The sequence below is a fragment of the Boleophthalmus pectinirostris genome, unplaced genomic scaffold, assembly GCF_026225935.1.
Source record: "Boleophthalmus pectinirostris isolate CB_2022bp ecotype Guang Dong unplaced genomic scaffold, ASM2622593v1 HiC_scaffold_18, whole genome shotgun sequence".
NCBI classification, from domain to species: Eukaryota; Metazoa; Chordata; class Actinopteri; order Gobiiformes; family Gobiidae; genus Boleophthalmus; species Boleophthalmus pectinirostris.
Genome location: NW_026571133.1, coordinates 24,828,533 through 24,849,155, shown reverse-complemented (window position 1 = coordinate 24,849,155; position 20,623 = coordinate 24,828,533). Strand labels below are relative to the sequence as shown.

The window sequence follows — 20,623 nt, the reverse complement described above, 5'->3', positions numbered from 1 at the left end:
ACCTCACTTCAGTGAATATAACGTTGGAAAGAAAAAATATATAAACGTCATCATATCTGTTCCAGACCAGTTTCACTCATAAACAGGCACACACATAAACTAAGTTTCTATGGACCTGAGTGAGGGTGTATGTGGGTATGGGTATTGAATGTAGATGTATGTCAAACAAACAGCTGATCCTGCAAATGTTGAAACTGAAAGAAGCTCAAATAAGCCTTTTGTTTCTGCTTACTCTTTTTGAGCATTGCTGTGCTTTTTTCATAATATTTTATTTAAGTAAAATATGTGTTGTATAAATAAAAAATTATAATTAAAACAAAATGTTATTATTTCAAAGTCCTTACACACTTTCAGCCATTTGGTTTAAAAAAAAAAAAAAAAGGTTTACATGTTGAAAAACATTATCATCACATTCTTTATTAATCATTTTGAATAGATGACGTAATGGAGACTAAATGAATGTTCTTATTTGTAAATGCATATTATGAAACTCTAAGTGTAATGGAACAATTAAGCAGAGACTCTTTGGCGGGAGCTGAAAATTACACATGTAATTAATATCTTCATTCTTGTGGTGTGCCAGATTAGCTGCTGCTATTGGTAGTTGTTATTCAGTTATTTTCACTAGGCCCCTTTTGAGCCGTGACCGCAAACTCAAACTGACAACCTGTCTTTAATTGGCTCTGAAATATGACAATGACAGTTTTGTGGATTAACACCTATAGATCTCAAACCAGTTTTTTTCAATGCAACAGGAAATGTACTACAGAATAGCCTGCTGTACTCAGGTCACGAAAACAGGTAACATCAAAAAAATGAATAAAACAACAAAACAGCAGTCATTTCCAGGTTAAGTCATCATTGTTCAAAAAGTGCTAATTATCTGGATGAAGCACATATCTATTAAATATCAGCAAATTTGAGTTTTTAAGATAAAATAGTTCCAGACAGACTGCATGCTGAACTGTGCCTTCTGAAAGACATAGAACACCTAAATAATAAGGGGTTGTGGGAGGAGTGAGTTCCTGAGAGTGGGACAGTGACAGGACAGGCTTAGTCCCCAAATACCAACACTGATTCAAATATCAAACTGTTTTCTTATAGAGCATCCAAGCTATTTATTTCAACAGTAAGTCTTTTCATTTGGGTTCCATTTCTATGCTCTCAAAATTCACAGTGGATAAGTATTCATGTCATTTTTGTGGAGCTGATTTGCATACCTGTAATTTCCACATCATGGGAGATATCACCTCTCATTTACTCCTTTCTATCATTATCCCATTCCATTCATGTCAAAGGCAAAAAAATACCATCACTAAGAACAGGCTGCAAGTATGGTACTGTAATGTGCACTATGAATAAGTTATTGCTTTTCCTGGAATGTTCGACAGTGTGAAATTAAACTTACCTGACTTGCTTTTATTTATTAAGTACAGGTGTTGAAGACATTCATCCCTGAGATACTTCACCTCATTGTAGAGCTGACCAGTAATTTGGCCAGGTGGCATTATCTAAGATTCTATAAATATAGATAAGTTTAATGCCATTCTGTGGAACATTTCAGGCAAAGCAAAACATCTCTGAACAAAGATATATGTACCTTTAAGGGCCTTTCACATGCATAAGGTAAGTAGGAAAGGAAAAATAATAAATTGCAGTTTAAGTTCACGTCACTTCACCTATATGCATATCTTTGAGTATTGCAGAACACTCAGTACCTGTATTTGTTGAACTGTTCCACATCTTATAGGAGTGAGGAGGTTTGAGACAGTTGTAGATACAGTATTGAGTTCACTGCTTTTGCTCCTCTTGCTTAAAGTAACTTTGACTGTGAATATGTAGCTTTGTGACTGTAAAGCACATCAGAGCATTGCTTCTATTATTGATATATCCACTCTGTCAATTCACAAATTTGATAAACCACGCCTAATACAATGAAATGGCAAGGACAAAGCCAGATAAGCCAGGATCCAATTACTGTGATTAGTATGACAACAAAATTAAATTTGCCAGCCTCACCTGTCTGCACGTTTTACATGTTTTTATGAGGATAGGTCAATATACCAATAGTATTTCTTTGACTCATAGCATGAAAGTAACTAGTCTATGTTCTTCTATGAGATGCTTATATTAATATTAAAGCATAAATAAGTAAAACATAATGCAATACACAGTAATTTTATTGTCATTTTTTGTCACAAGTTCCTCATTCAAGTGTGATGTGCAGCGTGTGAATGCCAGACTAAGCAGGTCAAACTGGTCTGTCGATACAAATCTCAGCAGGAAGACGTTACAAGTAAACACCCCCTCGTTCATTTCCCCATGTTGCCAAACAAACAGTGAAGACAGAAGCACTACTATAGACATGCCAGAAGGACAGCAGCCGCACTGAGCCAAACAGCACCTCCACACATCACAGCTCCAATAATATGAGACTAGATTCTACCTGATGGACATCCAGGTAAGAATACCTCCGTATGAAAGATGAATATGCAATTAAGAGACAAGGTAGAATTTTTTTTTTTTTTTTTTGTTTGTTTTTTTGATACTTAATACAAAATAATTATAACAGTTTTAAATGTTGAGGTTTAATTAATACGTCATTTCATTAGGCATCAAGTGCCACAAAAGTTTTAAGGTTTGAAGATGTGGTGTTTGGTGAAATTAACATTTAAGAATCATATTGTTGGTTTAAATACAGACAGGCATGTCCCTCTTACACCGCCTCTACATTCAATGCTTTGAATTAATGTGGAAATAATACCATGAATATGTTGAGATTTGACATTTTTGATTGTGTGTGAAAGTGTAAGGATATATTTATGTAACGCACATTGAATTGCCATCTTCTAAATTAATTGTTTAATTATAAATACAAACGCTGGGATTCATTTCATTCATCACATATGTTGACTTAAATGCTGGTCTTGACCTTTAATTCATAAAAAAAAACGAGCAAACAAAATGAATGGGGCATTGTGCTAGCCCCAGGACTCACCTCTACACATAGTGCAAATATGTGATCATTTCATACAGGTCCATTTGTTACTCGTCAAAGTAGATTACCAAACTGATGAATGGCCACTTGTGTACTTTTTGTCTAATACAGGTGTTATTATTGTTCCTAGAGGCAAACAAAGATGGCACACAAAGAGATCCAAGAGGCGAGAGGAAGCAGACCAAGTGAAGACATTACAGAAGAACAATTTCTTAAAGATGTGTACCTTTTTATGAAGAAACGAGACACACCAATAGAGAGGATCCCACACCTGGGCTTCAAACAAAGTACTTACACTTACAAGACACATAAAACACTGTACTAAGAGTTTATATTTCTTTAAAGTTGGAAAAGTAGTAAACATAGATTTTACAAGACCCTACACCTTTTTGAGGAAACAGATCAAAAGCTAATTGAAATTGTACATGCTATTACCTATTGCAGAGTTTTCCTCACAACTACATTTTAGAGCTGAGGTTTCTTTCAGCATTGCATGCATTTTCAACAAATAATTAGTCCCAAAGAATGTAATGTTTATATTATTCTTATGTATGCGCTTTACAAAACTGATGTTAATATAAGTATTTTTTATTTGTCTTTAACAGTTGATTTGTACCTGATGTTCAAGACAGTTAAAGAGCTGGGGGGCTATCACCAGGTAAGCTTCATTTGTTTTTTTTACTATTTTTATTTGTGGTAGTAGTAGTTTTAGTGGTCACTGTAGTAATTAAAGCAGTATAAAAGAGACTGTACATCTTTAGGTGACCGCTCAGCAGCTCTGGAAGCAGGTCTACAATACTCTGGGAGGAAATCCTCGCAGCACAAGTGCAGCCACATGCACCCGACGCCACTATGAGAAGTGAGTGCAGCAATAAGGCTCTGTTTATCTATACTAGATACGCCCACACAAAATGTTTTCTTAACACCTTCAATATACAATTCTGATCTCCAGATTACTGTTGCCATATGAGTGTCACATCAAAGGCCTGCGTCTTAATGCAGTACAGCAGCCAAGGCATTATCATTATGTGGGCTATAGAAAAAACGAAGAGGACGGGCCACTGCCAGCCAAACGCAGATCAATGCTCTTTCCTTTACAGGTACATATTTACATAACTCCTTTACTTTGTTATTTTTTCATGCTTTCATTCTTTGATCTAGTGACACACCCATTTACTTATTATTTATTTACACTGCAATTTATTGTCTTATAACATATTATTTACTGCTATTACCTCTGCAATTAAATTTTAAAAGAGCAGAATGTAAAAGTTACCATACCAGTTAATAATTAGCTATGCATAACAATTCTACAGTAATACAGTTCACTATAAGTCAATATTTTTTACTTTTTTATTTTTTATTTTAATTTTTTAGAAAACAAAAAGTATAAGACAAAATAGTAAACAGTCTCTGCCCTTCCCTTTTCTTATTCTTTTTTAATATTATTTTTATCACATAGTGTTAAATTGTCAACCAAATAGTATGATTTTTTTGTTTGTTTGTTTTTCTTCAGAATCCCTCAGAAGTTTTGTCCGAGCATCACTCAGGCTTGTTTACTTTAAGCTCCTCCTATCCCAAATTCTTCTACCCTGCTTACACCTATCCTCCACTTCCCCAATCACTGTTGCCTTCCCCACGGCTGCCTGTACCACCCCCACCGCCATACTTATCCTGTACTCCTGCCTTACCCAGCCCCACAGAATGCCCATCTCGGCCACCTAACTGCTCGGACCAACCTAAAGACCCACTGGAGCATCTCCGTTACCTGGCCAAGCAGTATGAGAATTCAGCAGGCCTGTCAGAACCTCTCAACTTGAGTGTGAAATCTTTAAACCAGGACATTACCACAAATCCTGCATCTTCCTTTGCACCACCATCATCCATTAAGAACCCAAAGTTTTTAAATAAACCCTCCCCTTTATACACATCTCTGAATACAAATGTGAAAAGTGATGCCAAGAATGGTGTGGGAGCTACGGCTGATGTCTCGTCATTCAGTTTAAAAGACTCTCCATCTCCAAAATCTCCAGTTGCTAGCACTGATGCCGAGCAAAGCAAGGAGGAACCAAGTGAGAGACAGCACAGCCCTGAAGTCAGGTGTATAAATGAGTTAATATCTTCAACTGGAGAAAATGGAGGAAGAATGGAAATCGAAATACCTCTTTCGGTATTTAATAACTGGCTTCAGAAGTATGGTCCCCAAGCCACTTTGCATGGTTCAAGACAGCTGTTAATTCAGGAAGACAGTACTGTAAAAAGCACAGCAATGGAGACGACGCCAGCAAACTTGACCTTTGAGATAAAGCAGAGCAAGTTAGATGAGGAAAATTTACGACACATGCCAAGTCAGAGATCTCCAAGCCAGTATCACTGCAACAATCACAAGCCCACATTTGGTATGCTGAGAAACGCAGTAAGCCGAGATGTCTATCTATTCAATGATGTGAACAAGTCGTACAACATTAAAAGTATGCCTATAGAGGGCTGGGATATGACAAGCAGAAGTGGACCTACACTCCCTAAGCAAGCTAACGTTACCATCAATCCACCCACAGCGCCACAGGACCTCAGAGCCTCTAAGCCTTATGTAACTAAAGATCACAGGCAGCAGCAACAACCTGAGGCAAAGGGTCTAACACAGAAACCAGTCTCTGTGCTGCAACTGACCCCTGAAGAAGTGATGAAACTCAAGAAAATTATCTCCAACTCTTAATGACACCACAACTCCAATCAACTACACTGATTACATTATATCTGTATATAACTGTTTTATAAATGTTTATATTCTAAATAAAAATGCAAGTGTCACCATTTTGTTGATTATTTCAAACAGAATCGCTGACTTTTACAGAAAATCCTAAATCTCACACATGGAAGGGATTGTATCTCTTGTAATAAGGTACATACTTCTCATGATACCGGCACACATGCCTTCTTCAAGAGTTAAACAAAACAATACTGATATTCTGTGACACTCACAACTGGGTCAGTAAGATGACCTCAAACAACTTAAAGAAGATACTTGAGAGACAGCCAGGACAGTGAACCTTTTTTTCCCCTGTCCTTAGTCTGCCCTTGAAAGAATGTATTATCCTCTTTGACACATAATTACAGTCTTTTGTTAGTATTATGTTGTTTTTATTCCCATATTTAAGCACGTTGCCAGGAATCTAGGTGTGGCATTGGCCACTGGCATTGACACACCCATGACAGTGATTTAATGATGACATGCAAATCGATAATCCTTTCTAAATTTAAAGAGCATGTTAGACTACTTTGCAAAAAGAAATGATTAGCAAAATATGAACTGAACATGAAAGTTTAACATTTCTATTTGAGACTGATGAACAAAAAGACATCCACATTACCATTGGGGACAAATCCTTTCTATAATATAAAGCTTCATAGATCTATTAAAGTTAGTTATACATTTAGCTCCATGAAATATTTTGCTGTGTTTGTTTAGTTCAGAAGTATGTTTTTAATTCATATTCATATTAATATATGGACATGAATTATCATAATAATGTCTAAACAAACTTTATTATTAGTACATTCATTTAAGAGTTTAAGAGTTTAATAGTACATCTGATTTTGTGAGCTTCATATCGTTATCATCTCAGACCTGTAGTTAGTGCTGGGGAAGAGTTGAAACTTCACTTCACAATCAACGATTGTGTATGCTTCTTAACAGCTGAAAACACACAGACAAAAATGTATTCAATATGTGCAAATAACTGCTAATTTATTTATTATATAATAGCAGGCCTCACACCTTCCTGACAGTTAAAATATTTCAAACCTCAGGTGGAGCGTTGAGCGCCAATTTTTTATCAGAGAAAAACTGGTATGAGGATGTAACTTGACTGTACTTTTTAGAACAGGTTAACAATAGCAGGAATACAGACATTAAGGACAGTGTCTTGCAATATTTACTAGAAGCAGAAGGAAAATACATTCAGCAAAACATTTGCATAATCATTTCTCTTGCCATAAACATGCAATGTTTAAATAAAGATTAACAGATAAATAAACACTGGAGAATGCATAATCCCCCTAAACTGTACACATATTCCAATGATTTGGCAGTTTATACTAATATCCAAATAAACAAACATATAGCGTGTGAGAGAAATTAGTTTTCTGGCTTACGGAAAATTAGGCTATTAATAAATACTTGAGGAATGATATCAGTGATGTACGTGGTAGATCTCAAGAAAAACAAAGCTGGCGTGACTCATTTATTATGAGACAAAACCCACATTGTCATAAGTGAAGCACACATCTTATTATCAGTATCTCATGATAAACCTGTTGAACAGGATGCTGTCTGTGTAAACCACTGTGTGTGTAAGATATTTTACAAATGTCTGGAGTGTTTTATGAGTGTTTGTCATTCTAACAAGCCAAATATTTAAAATGTCTCAGCTGCATAGAAGCTATTTGTGTAGGCTGACTATGTATATTTCCTAAGATATCAATCTTCTTTACAACTCTAATGCCCCCTGCCAAGTCATGTCAGAACAGATATATAAATCCACAATTTGTAAGGTCATCCATTGTTCATTATGCAATAAACCAATACGTATGGCGTACACCATGAGATCACATCACTGAAAGGTGTGATAAATTTCTTATTTGTGTGCACCTACTCAAAAGTATACATGTTGTGTTGAATTGATACGTTTTTGTCAAATAAAAGCAATTACATGTTTGGGCTTTTTACCTTTTTTTGTAATAGGATGCAAGCAAATTGTGCAAATCCGCTGACAGATCTGATGCCGCAGGCCCTTCTTTGGGTGTTAATGGGGTCACTGGACAAAGACAAAAACAACATGAGATGTCTGTGTTTCTTCCTATACTCATTTATACCATCACATTAATACCCTCAATACCATCACGTCTGGTGACCATTATCTCATCTGCAAGAAAACAAATCTCTGCAGCACTTTCAAATACTCTTATCATTTTATATTCTAGGTGGTTTTCATATATAGCGCCTCTCAAACAGCTTACAATGCATTATTTACTCACTCCACACTTGGCAGTGGTAAGATCAATCTTAGCTGCATAGGGGTAGACAGACAGAACTGAGGCTGCTAATCTGTGCCATTGGCAACTAACCACCACCATCATGCATTCATACTAGGCAAAGTGACCAAAATGTGTTGCTGGATCGGCCACACAGTACACTGGACACAAGCAGGTGAAACCTTCACCAGAAATATTACATGGTGCACCTTGAGGTTTTTAACTTTTAAAAGTCTAAGAAGGAAACTATAAATACTATCACAAGACTGAATTGGGATTGGGATTGAACTAGACCAGTACAAACATGCAGTGCATTTAAATCTCACAATTAGCTTCAATAATTACTTTTCAAGAAACATTTGTTAGGCATTTTGCATTTTATAAGGTGATGATTTGTGGCTGCTGCAAAAATGCGATGAATACTGGTTAAAATTAATTTCCACTAATCTTGTATGCAAGTAATTCTGTTAGAACCTTAATTATTGCTTTCAAATATTCTGGCAATGCAAGTAAAATTCTCCTTACCTATTTCATGAAATAGTGACCCTTGCTGAACTGCTGCAGATTTTGGTGCAAAAGACACGCTGAGTTTCATAAGTTCAGTACAACACTGCTGCCACTGACCTGCCAAAGTACAGACATAATCATAATATATACAATATATTTGTGTGTGTAAGACTACAATAATAGTGAATAATGTTGCCTTGGATCCTCTTCTACAGTCTGTCTAAACAGACAGACTCATTGTAATGTAAGATGTAGGCAGTGTTCATGACAATGACAAAAAAAAGCATTTATTTATTTCTACTGATGAATGGAGGATAAGAGACTAAAATCGGACTGACATCACACTACTGTAACAATAGCTTCATATCTATTGGCTTAAGTGATGTTGACCAACTAGACTGACTAGAACATGTGCAGTATCTCCTAATCTGTAATGCTAAAGTCGAAGTAGCACAATGTGTCATGTTTGAGAAATATTTCTGTACATGTATGTCAAATCAGTGCTTGTGTATGCTGCCTCATTTAAAACAAACAATAAATGTCTTAACTCAGTGCATGAACTCTAAACTATCAAATGAAGTTTTGTCCATATTACTTATTAGATACATAGGTATATTGATGTAGTTTGAACTTGATGATTACAGTTCTTTACAACATTATTATCACACGTCAGCCTTAGTATGTTGCCTCTAGCATCAATATTGTATTTTCAGTGCATTCCAGTGTGATTAGTTGACAGGAAAGGTATTGTTTGTCACCTATATGCACAAACCTAGAATCAATAAATATGAAAATTCAAACACTGTCAAATGAAATACATCTGTGATTTTTCCTCCTTGTCAGTGTGTCCAATAGCCTTTGTGCTTATTATCTTGATTTTAATTTATATAATTTGTTCTTTTACTTTGTTTTTGTGGCTTTACTTCTTTCAGTCTGCATTTAATTGACTGTTAGTCAGCCAATGTATCTGTCAGATAGTGGGGTATTTCATTTTAACTGGTTTAAATTTTCAAATTTATTGATATTATGCTTCTGTATATAGGTGACAAAGAATACCTGTAAGGCATCTGCTCTTCCATGTCAACTAATCACACTGGAATGCACAGAAAATACAGTATTGATACTAGAGGTAACATACTTGACCAGTGGAACTTAAAATATAAAAAAAATATATATATAAAATGCTTTTTGTTCAGGTTCAAAATGTTGCATGCATTTAGCTGGTGTGTTTTGCAATACTTATTCTATTTATAAGGTGTAAACATAATTTGCTTGGTTCAAGCACTTCAATAGACAAGTAATGCAGGTTCCAAAAAATCCTGTCTTGCGACTCCAAGGTAATTATCAAAACACAGAAAGAAAAATGAATGATAATAATATGGTTAGTAGAAGTTCAAGCTGACAGTATGTGTGACATCTTTGTCATGTTTTATTACATCCACATTCTGTACACTGGGACTTTTTAATTAGTTCAAATGCAATTTGTCTATATTTTGGCTTGCCATCAAAAGTAACACTTAATTTAATTTGATGTGAAAATAATACATGTACTAGCCACAACAAGCAAGAACTTTCTGCAGTTTGATCAAGGTGAATTTAGGCTGTTACCCATGCTGTGGAGGTGTTGCCTGAGAGCTTTAGCCCAGCGTTGTGTGTCATCAGCTGCGACTGTGTAGACTTCATCTTCTCTGTCTGTTTTTATGCTGATCATTAAGCTCTGTGGAGAGCCAAGATTCTGCTCTGGTATACAAATGAAAGTATCCTGCCAAGAGTACAAGCTATTATTATTGTTATTATGATGAAGTATAGAAGATAGAACTTTTTGTGACATGTTTAGGTATTCAGACACACAAGTGCTCTTGCTGTTAACTGATATCTCTTAAATATGCATAAGATCACCTTCCTAATAGGGATTACAAGTAATGGGCCAGATTTCTGCTCTTCACTGTGATAGCAGACAAGACTACTCCCCTGGAGGACACCATAGACATTTTCCCAACCGTCATTGCTCGTCTGAAGCACATTGAGAGCATGCACCAACATCAGTAGAAGAATGAGAATGCAAAAAACACAGATGTGAAAAAGCTTTTACCTTAACCTTCAGTTGGCCACATAAAGTTGGTGTCAACATGCACTGAGGCTGAGCCACTAAGCGACAGCAGATGTTACCATACAGAGGCAACCAGAAAGAGCTCTCCTCTGGAAAATTATAGTTAAATTGGCTTGAGATGATTATGAAGCAAAAAAATAATAATTTTAAGATAACCAATAAACAAAAAAACAAAAAAATTAAAAGATGTTCCTCACCAGTTGCTACGAGAGACAAGTCATGTGTCTTGAAACCATCGTGAACATTTTTGAGTTTCAGAGTAACATGGGCCAACAAGCTGAACTTGGGTTCCCTTTGTAAACAATAACTCAGATTGGCTAAAATGACAATACAAAACAGTGATCAAAACATAAATCAGAAGTCATGCTCACAGTGTTGAGGGGTCTGAGATCACTGTTGATGTTTTTCCATTAGGGTTGGATCCACAAACAGCAGCAGACTCAAGAGCAGCACGAAGCTTCTTTCCTGAAAAATTTCCCATTGCTGTGACTCCAAGACTGCCTCGCCTGGTGCCCAGAGAGCCCTCCTCAGCCAGACAACTGCTGTACAACTCTAATCTCAGCATGAAGCCAGGGCCAGCCTCATCACTGTACAGTCAATACAAAAAAGACATAGGCTGGTTAATTATTTACCTTAATCAACATTGCAATTAATACAATGAGTAAATTCTGTATTCACAAAGTAAATGTGTCTTCAAAGCAGATATCAGTCAAGGTTCTGTCTACTATCTGCAGGTCAGTAGTCAAGATCTGAGAGTCACACTGAAGCAGACAGAAGAAGGCACAGCGATGCAGTTCTGTGGCAAAACAAGCAAACAAATAAAGAAATAGCCCAACCTTATATAATCAGAATGGCTGACCATCAGTAGCACAGGCTTTGAGGAGCCCAGGTGCTCCTAACCCACGTGGGCAATCAGAGCTGAGAAATTCAACACATTTGTACCACAGAAAACAGCGCAATAACTCACCTCCCTTGTTTTTAAAGTATTCCGAGTCTTTCCACATCAGAGGAATTCGCAGATCTGAGTAAGAAAAAATAGGCTATAAAGTTAAGGTAAAGTAAGACTTATTTACATACTTATTTAGCAGGTAAATTTTGTGTGGTAAACTGCACTCACCAGATATGGCTAGCTTTCCAAAACACGGAATTAGATCATCAGATAAGCTGTAGGAAATAAATAATGTATACTATTATTTTTAGTTAATAAATATGTAAGCGAACACGGCATGTCATGTGATTAGTCTATAAAGAAGCAGAAAAAGTCTGCCCCCTAGGGTCTATGTGAGGTATGGCCTGAAGTGCCCTTGCCCTGACCTGCCGCCATGTCTTGTGCGTTGCAGGACCTGGTCTCTCCGCATCTTCTGCAGCTGGCTGAGCAGGGCTAGTATGCGGCTGTTGCAGCTCACGAGGTTTTTGGACGCCTCTAGAGCCTGTTCTCTCTGGGAACAGGCTGCAAGCAGTCTGCTGGCTCCATCCCTCATCCTCACCTCCATCTCTATTTGCTCCAGCACCTTTTCAGCCTTGCGGAACAAAATTGCACCTAGTAGTATAACTATGCAGTTATTCATAGTTTAGATTTACATATTTAGTTATATGTGTATATGGTGCTAAGTTGTAGAAAAAATAAGTAAATAAATAAACAACTTTGGTCTTTAGTTCAAAGATTTCCTTGTATACAGGATTAGGCTGTTGCACAAAACATTACATACCAATGGGTTTTATGGTATTAGACTTCTTAAATGCTATATTCACATTTTAAAGGTAATATTTCTTGTATTTAATATTGTTTTCTTAGCAACAATGAATGTTGATTGTTATCTAGCTGTTATCTACACAGATTAGTTTGTTGACATTATTTCAAAAATAAAATGTCAGAGGTTTCCCCACACTGACCTGTGTATTGTTATTCATAGTTGTAGCCAGCCTCTTCTGTCTAGTTCATTCCCACCAAGACAAGTATAAAGTAAACGGCAAGACGTACTGACGTATGAGATTTCAACTTCTAGTTCTAATCTGAACAGCAAACTCTCTTTATGGTCACATGTCTCATGTCTCATGAAGTAATTTTAATCCGCTAACCACATGTGTCTAAGAATACTATGCAAGGTTACTGTAGGTTACAATTTAAACCATACTTATTTTACGCCATACTTATTTGGTTGTCTTACAAAACAAAGAAACCATTTGTAGGTGAATATTTATTAACATATAGATTAGCCTCAACTTAAAGAATGTAGTAATACAATACATGTTTTAGCAATTACAAGAAGCTGCCAAAATGTTGACTGAAAAGGCAAGTTTAGCATTCTGTCTACTTAAAACATAGGGTATAGGGTATTTAAATGTTTAGGATTGGGAAAATATTGTGCAATATTTACAACTTCCTTTTTAATAAAATATAACAATTTCTTGCTATAAATTCACTTTGAGAAATAACTTGATGTTTCTGACCAATTATAGGCCTACTGTGCATACTGTACATAGTACTATACAAACTTGAAGGTAAAACATGAAATCATAATAAATTACAACACAACAAAAATTTAATAAAACAGGAAAAGTAGGTCTTGATCCAGTGTCTAACTTACGACCTTAAATCCTCATCCACTTCTGTAAAAACGTCACTTAGGAAATACTGTGACACATTGGTTGGTTCATCATCAGAGCTCTCCTTTGTGTCACTTTGATGGGGGAGTGGAAGCTAGAACAAATAAAGAACAATACAATGTAGAATAGAAACCAGAGCAAAAGACCCAGAGCATGTGCAATTACCTGAGGCTGATCCATGGCAGATCTGGTATGAGGAGTTTGAGGGGACTTTAGTGCTGCTATACGTTGCATTTGAGGCTGTGATCCCATGGCTTTAAAAGTGGCTTTATTATTCCTAAACACATAGAAAAAATAGAATACAATTACATATTAAATTAATTCTTTTTTTTACTTATTTAATTATCATAATTCAAAAGATAATAAAACAATAGAAATTATGTAAAAACATTTTCACAATATCCATACCTATTGTATTGCTCTTTTCCTTTAGTCTTCTCTGTTTGAGATTGGTTTAGATTCACATTTTTTTCAGTTTCATTAGCAACTGATGCTTCTGATGATTGTCCTTCAGTCAGTGGGTCATGTTGCGCACATGGGGGACCATTTGAAGTTTTTGTTCTTCTAAACAAAACAAAAAAATATGACATCACCACTAAATACAAATGATAAACTGAAAAATCATGGTGACCGAATAATCAAAAGTATTTCGTCCATATAATTAGCCTTACCTTTTATGACTGGTTTTCCCTCTTGTTTCTGAAGTTTGAGCTGGTGCTTTTTCTTTATTCGATTTCCCTGTGACTGAACTATTGCCACTTTCCACCCCTGCGAAAGCATCCTCTACTCGATATTGGGACACACTGGTGAGTTCTTCATCCAATAAGTTGATCACATCTGAGTCATTTTTAGACAGTGGAAACTAAAAAAGAAGAGAATAGAATATTACAGCCACTGTAGTGCTATAAACACTTATAAATTATACTTATAAATACATATAGTAAGAGTCAAAGCACCAGACCTCTGTGGCACATCGCAGACTCCTCCGCTGTTCTTGAGGTTGTACCATGGAGCTGGTTGACTCAGTTTCTTCCAATGTATCAATGAAAATCGCTTCAGGAGATTTTAACGCCTCTTTAAATTTCCTTTGTGACTTTAAGCTTTCACATGGGGCTTTGTTTTTTCTGTTCAAAAAATGATTAATTAAAGGTCAATGAAAATAGTCAATTGTCAATATTTAATCGTACTTATGTTTTCTTACTTATTAGAACTTGCTTTCCCTCTTGTTTTTTTAGTGCCTGCTTGGCTGAGATCCAATGTGGTTTCAATGACAGAGAATGCAGATGGAATTTTAACTGAACTAACTAAGGAAGTTTCTTCTTTAGTAACTGACACTTCTGGGAGTTGCTCTTCCAAAACTTCAAGTGATCCCTCCAGTGGACAACGTGGCTCATTGACAGTTTTTCTGAAAAACAAAGTGTATACATTTCAGTCTGTAACCATTCTTGAAAGACCCTCCACGCTTTACCTTCCATAGAAAACATAAAAAAACCTTTTCATAAAAAGCCCCAAAACCTGGCTCTCCCAAAAACAAGGAATGTACAAATGTGGGACTTGCAATCACTGTACCAACATACCGTACATCTTTGCTGATGTTTTTATTCAGAAGTTATATACCTGAATGAGTTTCACAAATTGCAATACCACACATGTAGTACGCTGCCTGGAATGTGAGCGTGACTCTTTCTTTGTTGGCAGAACCAACAGCAGGCACAGAGATCGTTTAGCTGAACGTAAGTACGCAATCCAGACTAAAAATTCTGATTACCCTATGCCCAAACACATTAAGAGTCAGAGTTATTGAACACATACCAGCCACTGAAAGAGGGGGTGACAGGCTGGGAATCCTCTTGCAGCAAGAAACTTTTTGGATACACAAACTCAAAGCCAGTTGTTTCCCTGGCCCAAACGAGGAAATAGACTTCTCACCTTTTATAAAAAAAATTAATAAATCCTCTACTTGAGCCAATAGCAAAATAGAGCCTGTATGTGCTGTCCAGATTCAATGGGGTTCAGCTATTTTGATAATATAAGTTATATGAAATGTTGTCTTGATATTTTGTATTTTATGATTGCATATTTTCATTTACGTGTGTGCACTTTAAGGAACTGGATTGTACCACCTTGAAGTCTATGTCTAAGATGCTTGCAAATTGTTGCACATGGTATAATTTGTAACAGCTTAATATATTAAGCCGAATCTGCATCTTTCTCGTGACATGACATTACTGCTCACATGACCACACTTTTAAATACTGTCATGCACCTGATGAAGACTCCTATATGAGTTGAAACGTGTCTTTTTAGTGCCCGATTGGCTGAGATCCAACCTTGTTTCAATGACAGAGAATATAGATGGAATTTTCACTGAAACTGAAATGCGCTGACGCAAATAAAGCAAACTTCAATGACAGAATGGCTGGGACCTCCTGATTTTCTTCATGTAATGAAATTAATAAAGACCACCTTTTTCACAATAATGTTGTTATATCCTTTTTATCCGTGTGCCGTCCTTAAAATTTTACTTGGGATATTTACAAAATTAAACAAATCTGTCTATATATTATCCTCACCTATTTTCCCTTTTATTTCTTGTTGTCTCTGCCGTTTGCCCAGTGCCAGTATTATTTGATTTTGCAGTGACTAGACAATCATCACTTTCCACTTCTGTAAAGACGTCACTGATGAAATACTGTGACACATTGGTGGGTTCTTCCTCTAAAAGACTGCTCTCGATCGAGTCACTTTGGGAGACAAAAAGCTAAAACAGAAGCAATAATGCATGTTAATGTGATCTATAGTAATAAAGGTTAACACGGAGCATGTTTAGTATTCCCACCTCATATGTACCATGTAAACTGCTTTGTTGGTTAGACTCTTGTGTTGACCCCGGGACTGTGCTGCATGACAAGGAATCTTTCAAACTGTCCAGAGAAAGTACTTCAGGTGATTTTACTGTTGCAGATTTTGTCTGTTGTGAGTTGTCAATTTTAGCTTCATTTGATATAAAGTTTTTCCTAAACAGAGAAAATATACTATCAATATAAATGTCAAAAAAGATTTAATTATATTTATTTGTATATAATTCAACATTACTATAAGACATATTTATGTTGTCTCACCTATTTTGCCCTTTATTCCCACTTTTCTCAGCAGACTTCCTCTTTATTTTACTGGTCACTGAAGAGCCATCACTTTCTTTCTGCGATGCACTTTCAATATTACGTGGAATCTTCTCTACACTTCTTTCAACTTGTGCAAGATGCTGGGTTATGTCTGTATGCTTGGTTGCTTCCTTGGCAGCAGCCTTTCTCGTCAGTCTTCTACTGTTTGTTTTCGTATCAACAGCACCTGGATTAAGAAAGAAATTTTAAACATTAAGAAAGAAAGTCAGATTAGTTGGAAGATCAAAGTAAATGTGGCACAATAAGTGTATGTAATAAAAGATTACCTCCAACGGCAATATGGCTCCCTGTTGGTGAAGTATTCATTATATTACTATTCCTATTGTCCCCTGCCTCTGGTAAAATTAGTCTTCGAACTGAAGGCTTTTCTGTTAGTACAATTAAAACATAAATTCAGCAACAAATAAGACTGCATAAAATAAACAACCCAAAAATTTACCTTGATGCTCTTCCAGTATGCTTATGTCCTGGTAACAGAAAATCCTTAATGAATAAAAGGGTTTTCTATAAGAGGGTTAATAGTTTTAGTGTTATTTTCACTTACAAAAGAGGGTGCAGATGGCAAATACTCTTCTACAGAAATATGGTCAGATCTAAGAGCTGCTTTTTCTGGTGTTGGAATGTGAATGTTAGAGAGAGAGATGTCAATTCCTGGAGCAGGTGGCACCACAGGCTCAACAGGATTTCTACAGAATTAGACAACAATTTGTTTTCAGTTACAGACAATGAAACCTTACTGTGCATTCTTATCTGTAAGTAGATAAAAGCAAATACTAGCCTTTCCTGTGCCTCCATTACTGGTAGAGGAAGACAAGACTTGGGTGCAGACTCCACGGCTTCCCCTACTGGACAGACTGGTATCTCAGTCAGAGAGAGAATGAAAAATGGCTCATCTGGATCAGATGGGATGTGATCTGGAAACACTTAAGTGACAACGTAATAAAGGTAAAAGTTATAAAACATATGTAAAGAAATATGTTAATTCTGTAAATAGTCAGAGCTACTTACTGCTGGGAAATAGATTCTGGTATTGGAAGTTGCTCTAGATCAATAGAAAATATTCAGTGAAATTATTGCCTTAAAAGTGTCAATAATAAATCTCCATTACCTGTATAGAACTGTCCTGCGGATTATTGGAGCCTGAAGGCTGGGCAGCTGCAGCCTTATTGTGTTGAAGACTAGAAGGTTCTACAGCACCATCTACTGGTCTTGGATGACCAGTGGAGATTTCAGAGGTTTCCGGGTGAATATTGCAAATGGCTTTGCTGTTTTTACAAATGCCTGTACAAATATAAACAGTGTTTACTAAGGTTTAATTAAATAAAGCTAAAGCTAAAGCTAAAAAATATAGCTCTAACCTGTATTATTAAGAATGGTATCCTGAGGTTGTTGCACACTTTTGCTGGAATCAAATGTTGCACTGTGAACAGTGTAGAGACACTAATGTTTAAACACTAATGTCAGTGCTAATATGACTTATATTTCAAGTTTTTCTTACCATTCCAGCTCAGAGATAGAAGCTGATTTGATATTTGTGGTATTTGTTTTTAATTCACTTGAAACCTGTTGTGTTGTGTCCATGGTGCCCATTGAAATCCCCAAGTTTGAAGCGACTGCACTTGATGAGGTTGGTTCAGCATTTTCTGATTTGTACTCATGTGGTACAGTTGAAGAGTCCTGAAGGGTTTGTTGTTTAGATGTTGCAGCTACAGTACTTGATTTTACAGTTGCATGGCTCTTTTCTTTAGACTCCTCTTTTGACTTTATAGTTCGGGGTGATAACACTAAATTGGGTTTAACCTTTGGAATCCATCGCCTTCTTTGAGGCGTACTAAGTTTTGAGCTTTCCAAGGCTGGCTGTGACTGCTGAACAGGCCTGGCGTTTGCAGTTTTATCCTCTTCTGAAGAATGGGTTGAATGCATGTTTCCAAGCTCTACAGTTGTACTCTTAACAGGTTTGAGTTGGTTTGGTTGTTTCTCTGCACATTGGACAGATGGTGTACCACATGTCTCTTGTAAGTGGCCTAAATGTGTTTGAAATTTGCTTTGCGATCCAAGCTCTGTTTGTTCTTGTGAATGACTGGTTTCAAAGTTTTCTGTCCCCTGGCTCTTAAATGTCAATGATGCCTGGGGGCTGTCTTCACATGATACTGTCACAGATTCTGAGATTGAAAGTGCAGGTGGCTGAAGCTTAACTGTTGCTGCAAATCCACTCTCAATCTGCCATTTTTCCTTATTGGTAACACTTGACTTTGAAGACATTTTTGTAGCCCTTGAGGCAAACTCAATGTTTGGCTTAGGTTTAAGCTTGAAAAGTCTTCCTTTTCTTGGCATTGCAGGATTTTTAGAACTCGGCGAATCAAGTTCATCACTGGGTTTGATGACTTGTGTTTCAGAAATGTATGATTCCGGCATCTCATTCGGTGTGCTGAGTAATGTTACATTTTTAGTGTTGGATTGTTCTGAGACAGGCTGAGTAGAGTCTTTCTGACATTCTAAAGACCTGAGCTGACTGGTTCTTGTAATGTCATCATAAACCTGTGCCCTTTCTTCAACAATTTGTTCTGTGGTCCTTAAATCACAAAGGACATTTTGTTTTATTGCCGTTTCCTCCTTAGTCAAAGATAAGCTCTCTGGAGTTGTTGTGAGTTTTGGAGACATGACTGTTTCCAGTATGCCACATTTTTCATAGCTCACTTGTTTATCAGAAATACAGGACGATGGCATCACTATTGTTGGATCGTCTGTTGGTCTGCTTTCAGCATGTGATGGTTCAGACACAGCCCAAGTGGGTTCCAGTTGCTCTGAAAACTGGGGCAGACTGGTTATTGTGGTCTCAAATTCAACCTGTTTGGTTTCTATACCACCACCAACAGTCTGTGTGCGCAGTTTTGTAGTCCTTGAACCAAGGTTAGGCTTAGGTTTTATCTTAGAAAACCTTCCCTTCCTGAGAGGTGACAACTTCTCTTGTTTGCTACACAGTTCCCCACTAGATGTAAATGTCTGTATGTCAGAAGTATGAGATGATGGTAGCTGTACTGTTGGGCTGACTTCAGTTGTTGATGGTTCTGAAACTGCCAGAGGGCATTCTTCCAGTTGCAAAGAAGACTCTACATCAATGCATTGACTTTCAATTTCTGAAAGAAAAACATTGATTTCAGTGTTAAATTCACCTATTTGAAAAAAAATTGTGAAATGCAGTTCTCACTTGATGTGTGATCTGACATAGATGCCTGACTCTGTGTCGGTTGGGACAGATTAGCCAGATTTCCAAATGCCAACAAGGTTTGAGCAGCCTCGTTGTAGCCTTCATCCTCTGATGCTAAAAACAGTGAAGTATTAAAATGGTATATTTTTCCGCACAAAAAGTAATATAATAAAGTACAAAAGACATACTTTCTGTATGTTCCGAAAGGAAGTCAATTACATCCTGGAAAAAAAAGAAGAAAAGAGAAGCATTGCAATAAAACATTGCAATAAAAAACAGTTATTTACTACAAAAAAGAACAAGGATCTGACAGGAGCACATGCATAATAGGAAACTTACAACAAGCAGGTCCAGCTGATGCTCACAGGGTTCAACAGTGCCGCTTTCATTTTGTACTTGCTCACATGAGGCATCAGGGCACAGTGCATTCTTGGACATACCCAACACATCAGGCATGTGGGTCAAAATGTCAAGCTAAGAGTGAAATGAGGGGAGCCATACAGGAGAAGATGCATTTGGAAATGAAGAACCATGCACAAAAAACAGATCAACAACAAAATAAAAAAAAATGTTGGATGAAGTGTTTGAAGCAAGACCTATGATAATAGCATGAGTGACTGGCTATTATGAAGGTAAGACCAACTAGTGATTATGATATCCTTACCTCTTCCATGGTCTCCTCCACCTCTGGGACCACAGGTTTGGGTGAGCACAGACTGGCCGGCACAAACGCACTTGTACTGTTCTCATCGTCATCACGTGGTACATCAGGTTCCTCTTCTTCATTGTCACTCTCTTCTGACTGGGAGGCTCTTAGTGTGATCAATTTTGGTTTCTTTGACTCTTTTGCAGAGTGTTGCTGTGCTGATCTTCCTGATCTTCCTCTCTTCCCAGCAGCTTTGCCTTTGACTTTGACTTTTGTCATGGTGGTGCGTGCAGGAGAGGTCAAAGTGGTATCTGGTGAGTTTGTATCC

General features: G+C 36.9%; 4 protein-coding genes across 5 annotated transcripts in view; 1 reads left to right on the top strand and 3 right to left on the bottom strand.

The window, feature by feature from the left end:
- Positions 1-2,351: 2,351 nt before the first annotated feature.
- Positions 2,352-5,738, top strand: LOC110157535 (uncharacterized). Its single transcript, XM_020921881.2, has 6 exons — positions 2,352-2,461; positions 3,129-3,285; positions 3,604-3,656; positions 3,760-3,857; positions 3,951-4,098; positions 4,515-5,738. Exons 1-6 carry the CDS (start codon positions 2,450-2,452, stop codon positions 5,712-5,714), a joined length of 1,668 nt encoding a protein of 555 aa, XP_020777540.1. The 5' UTR covers positions 2,352-2,449; the 3' UTR covers positions 5,715-5,738.
- Positions 5,739-6,115: 377 nt separating this feature from the next.
- On the bottom strand, positions 6,116-12,630 carry LOC110157486 (rhotekin-like). Its single transcript, XM_055153764.1, has 13 exons — positions 12,543-12,630; positions 11,964-12,169; positions 11,767-11,813; positions 11,617-11,670; positions 11,328-11,445; positions 11,021-11,236; positions 10,847-10,941; positions 10,632-10,738; positions 10,439-10,552; positions 10,148-10,301; positions 8,558-8,656; positions 7,728-7,815; positions 6,116-6,695 (listed from the first exon to the last, which is right to left on the bottom strand). The coding sequence occupies exons 1-13, from the start codon at positions 12,558-12,560 to the stop codon at positions 6,689-6,691; spliced, it is 1,323 nt and encodes a 440-aa protein (XP_055009739.1). The 5' UTR covers positions 12,561-12,630; the 3' UTR covers positions 6,116-6,688.
- A 392-nt stretch (positions 12,631-13,022) lies between these two features.
- Positions 13,023-20,617, bottom strand: LOC110157403 (uncharacterized). Of its 2 annotated transcripts, none has more exons than XM_055153761.1 (21): positions 20,314-20,617; positions 19,989-20,123; positions 19,838-19,871; positions 19,650-19,763; positions 17,940-19,578; positions 17,800-17,861; positions 17,550-17,722; positions 17,450-17,483; positions 17,220-17,364; positions 16,986-17,127; positions 16,881-16,908; positions 16,708-16,809; positions 16,379-16,607; positions 16,096-16,273; positions 15,830-16,017; positions 14,458-14,661; positions 14,218-14,380; positions 13,928-14,118; positions 13,665-13,820; positions 13,422-13,533; positions 13,023-13,350 (listed from the first exon to the last, which is right to left on the bottom strand). In XM_055153761.1, the coding sequence occupies exons 1-21, from the start codon at positions 20,572-20,574 to the stop codon at positions 13,234-13,236; spliced, it is 4,407 nt and encodes a 1,468-aa protein (XP_055009736.1). In that variant the 5' UTR covers positions 20,575-20,617; the 3' UTR covers positions 13,023-13,233. The 2 variants fall into 2 exon arrangements, with proteins under 2 accessions (XP_055009736.1, XP_055009737.1); XM_055153762.1 differs by having other exon boundaries at positions 13,665-13,817.
- Positions 20,595-20,623, bottom strand: part of LOC129409024 (uncharacterized) — a 2,055-nt gene continuing 2,026 nt past the window's right edge. The window contains exon 4 of the mRNA XM_055154165.1: positions 20,595-20,606. Within this exon, the coding sequence (XP_055010140.1) occupies positions 20,595-20,606 (12 nt within the window). The remainder of the gene's footprint in view (positions 20,607-20,623) is intronic.